Source organism: Balaenoptera acutorostrata, chromosome X (genome assembly GCF_949987535.1).
Source record: "Balaenoptera acutorostrata chromosome X, mBalAcu1.1, whole genome shotgun sequence".
NCBI classification, from domain to species: domain Eukaryota; kingdom Metazoa; phylum Chordata; class Mammalia; order Artiodactyla; family Balaenopteridae; genus Balaenoptera; species Balaenoptera acutorostrata.
In genome coordinates, this window is record NC_080085.1 from 22,542,036 (window position 1) to 22,544,901 (window position 2,866).

The window sequence follows — 2,866 nt, forward strand, 5'->3', positions numbered from 1 at the left end:
CCCCGACACCCCCAATCCCCTTTCCCTCCCCGAAGAGGCGGCCACACAGGCCCCGCCCACCCCGCCCCTGCTCTCGGCCCGAGAGGCTCGGGCCTGGCTGTTAGGCCCGAAGTCCATCCGCTTCCCCCGCGGGGTCTCGGGCAAGGAAGGCCTCGCTCTGAGGCTGGTGGACCCTGGCTCAGCTCAGTAGAGGGAGCGCCCCAGGCCCTGTGGAGTGAAGGACGGGACCCTCGTGGGGTCCGAGGGGCTCCACACCCCAGAACGGCGGCCACGCAGACCCCGCCCCTGACGTCGGCCTGGGAGCCTCCGGGCAGGTCTAAAGACGGAGGGGCTCCCTCAGTGCGAACGCGGGCGGGCGGACGGACGGACGGACGGACGGACGCGGGAGACTCAGGGAGGAGGGGGCCTTGTTCTGAGGGGCTGGCCGCAGGTCAGCAGAGGGAGGATTTCCAGGGCACGGGAGGAGTCAGGGTGAGGACCGTCCTCCCCGTCGCAAGGGCACCTCAGAACCCCTCCCCTGTTGTCAGCCGCTTCCTTCCGGCCACACACGGAGAAGGGAGGGCTGCTGTCTGAGAGGGGAGGTGCAGGCCAGCAGAAGGCGCGTCCCTGAGCACTCCCAAGAGTCAGCCCAAGCCCTTGAGTGAGGACCAGTGGGGCCGCCAACCACAGGGCCTCGACCTGTCTGCCGCGCGCTGCAGGCTTGGTAGAACTCTGCCACATGCGGCCGCGTGGTCACCCTCACTGCCTCCTAATGAGACTCCAGGAGGTGCCGGCACGGGTGCGAGCAGATGGCCCTCGGGGCAAGAGGGGAGCTCCAGGCTGCACCGGCCGTCCAGGGAGGAACCCGAGTGAGGACTAAGGGAGCCACCCACCCCGAAGAGAAGGGACGAGAGAGAATAGGGCCTGTCTCCTCCTGCCAACCCGTAAACTCCCAAGGAAGGACTGTCAGGCTGAGACTGCCCGTAATTTCCTCTGCCAGGTCCAAGGGAGGTTAGAGCTTTGTTCTGAAGGGGCCATCACCAGGCAGCAGAAGGGAGGGTCCCAGGACCCTTCGGTGGTGGGCTGAACGCTCCCTCCTTTCCTCCTCCTGGGTGTCATGGAAGATGGTGGTGTCAACTTCAGAGCAGCAGACGGGATGGGGTGGGGGGGTGGGGGTGGGGGAGTCTTGCCAGCAACTGTCATCCTGACTCTGAATGGGAACCGCGAGGACCTACCTCCCCTGCCAGCCCCCACTGTCACCCCCGTACCGCCCAGGCAGGGCTGGCTGGCTGTGCCCCAAGGCTCACTCTACCGTCCTCCACAGGGGTCTCAGGGGACAGGCGGAGCAGGAGAACGGGAGCCCTGTGGGTCCTCGAGCAGTGCCCTCAAGGACCCTGCAGAGGCGGCCTTGGTTAAAGCCAGGGAGGAATCTCCCCGCTGAAGGTGCTCACAGCATCTCCTTGTCCCTCCCCCAGGTGCCCTCATTGCCTGCCTTCCTGCCCACACTCCCGCCTGCTGGCCCTGACCTGTGTCATCATGCCTCGGGGCCAGAAGAGGAAGCGCCGTGCCCGCGAGAGACGCCACCAGGCCCGGGGGGAGACTCAGAGTCTCAAGGGTGCCCAGGCCACTGAGGCGGCGGCGGCGGCGGCGGCAGCAGAGATAGAAGAGTCGCCCTCCTCCCCCGCTTCTGTTTCTCGGGGTACTCCCCCGAGCTCCCGTGCTGCTGGCGCTCGCCGGGAGCCTCGGGGAGCCCCAGCCACTAGCTCTCGTGATGCAGGGGTTTCCTGCCCAGGATATGAAGAGGGTGCCCGGGCGAGCCAAGATGAGAAAAGTGCAAGTACCTCCCAGGAAGCACCTTCCACTCACAGCACTTGCATAGATCGTCTGTCCATGAAGGCCAGCATGTTGGTGCAGGTCCTGCTGGAGAAGTACAAGCTGAACGAGCCCATCCCGCAGGCAGAAATGCTGAAGGCTGTCAGCAAGAAGTACACGAAGCACTTCCCTGAGATCCTCAGGAGAGCCTCTGAGTGCATGGAGCTGGTCTTTGGCCTCGAGCTGAAGGAAGTCGACCCCAGCCGTCACTCCTACGCCCTCATCAGCAAGCTGGCCCTCCCCAGCGAGGGAAGTCCGAGTGATGAGTCGGGGCTGCCCACGTCCGGTCTCCTGATGATTCTCCTGGGCGTGATCTTCAAGAAGGGCAACCGTGCCACCGAGGAGGAGATCTGGGAATTCCTCAATGCGGTGGGTTTGTATGCTGGGAGGAGGCACTCGATCTTTGGGGAGCCCAGGAGGCTCATCAGCGAAGGTTTCGTGCCGCAGAAGTACCTGACGTACCGCCAGGTGCCCAACAGCGATCCTCCGCGCTATGAGTTCCTGTGGGGCCCGAGAGCCCTGGCTGAAACCAGCAAGATGAAAGTGCTGGAGTTTGTGGCCAGGATCGCTGGTACCGTCCCCAGTGCCTTCCCAGATCTCTATGAGGAGGCTCTGCAAGATGAGGAAGAGAGAGCAGGAGTGAGAGCCGCGGCCAGGGCTGCAGCTGTGGCTGAGGGCAGTGCACTTCCAGGGCCAAGGCCCCGCAGCTCTTCCCACATCTAGGGAGGGAGGCCGCGGGCAGTTTGTTCACTTTGTTTTGGAAGGGAGCAGTCAAGCTCCTAAATAGTGCAGAGTAGTAGGGGTGGAGGGAACAAGGTATAGATCTTATTTCTCTTCCGGTTTTAAACTAGTAACTTCTATACATTATTTATTGATTTATTTAGGTTTTTTCAAATGTTTTTTTCTTGTAATAGATAGTGTGTTTTCGTAAGAATATGAATTCGTGCATGACATTGCTTGCATATTTATTGCTGTTTAAAGAGTTCTAAAGTTACAGTTTTGGTATATGTAAAAG

At 61.8% G+C, this 2,866-nt stretch overlaps 1 protein-coding gene across 1 annotated transcript; it reads left to right on the forward strand.

The window, feature by feature from the left end:
* Positions 1 to 1,515: 1,515 nt before the first annotated feature.
* On the forward strand, positions 1,516 to 2,574 carry LOC130706474 (melanoma-associated antigen B4-like). Its single transcript, XM_057538629.1, has one exon. The coding sequence runs from the start codon at positions 1,516 to 1,518 to the stop codon at positions 2,572 to 2,574; it is 1,059 nt and encodes a 352-aa protein (XP_057394612.1).
* Positions 2,575 to 2,866: the final 292 nt, after the last annotated feature.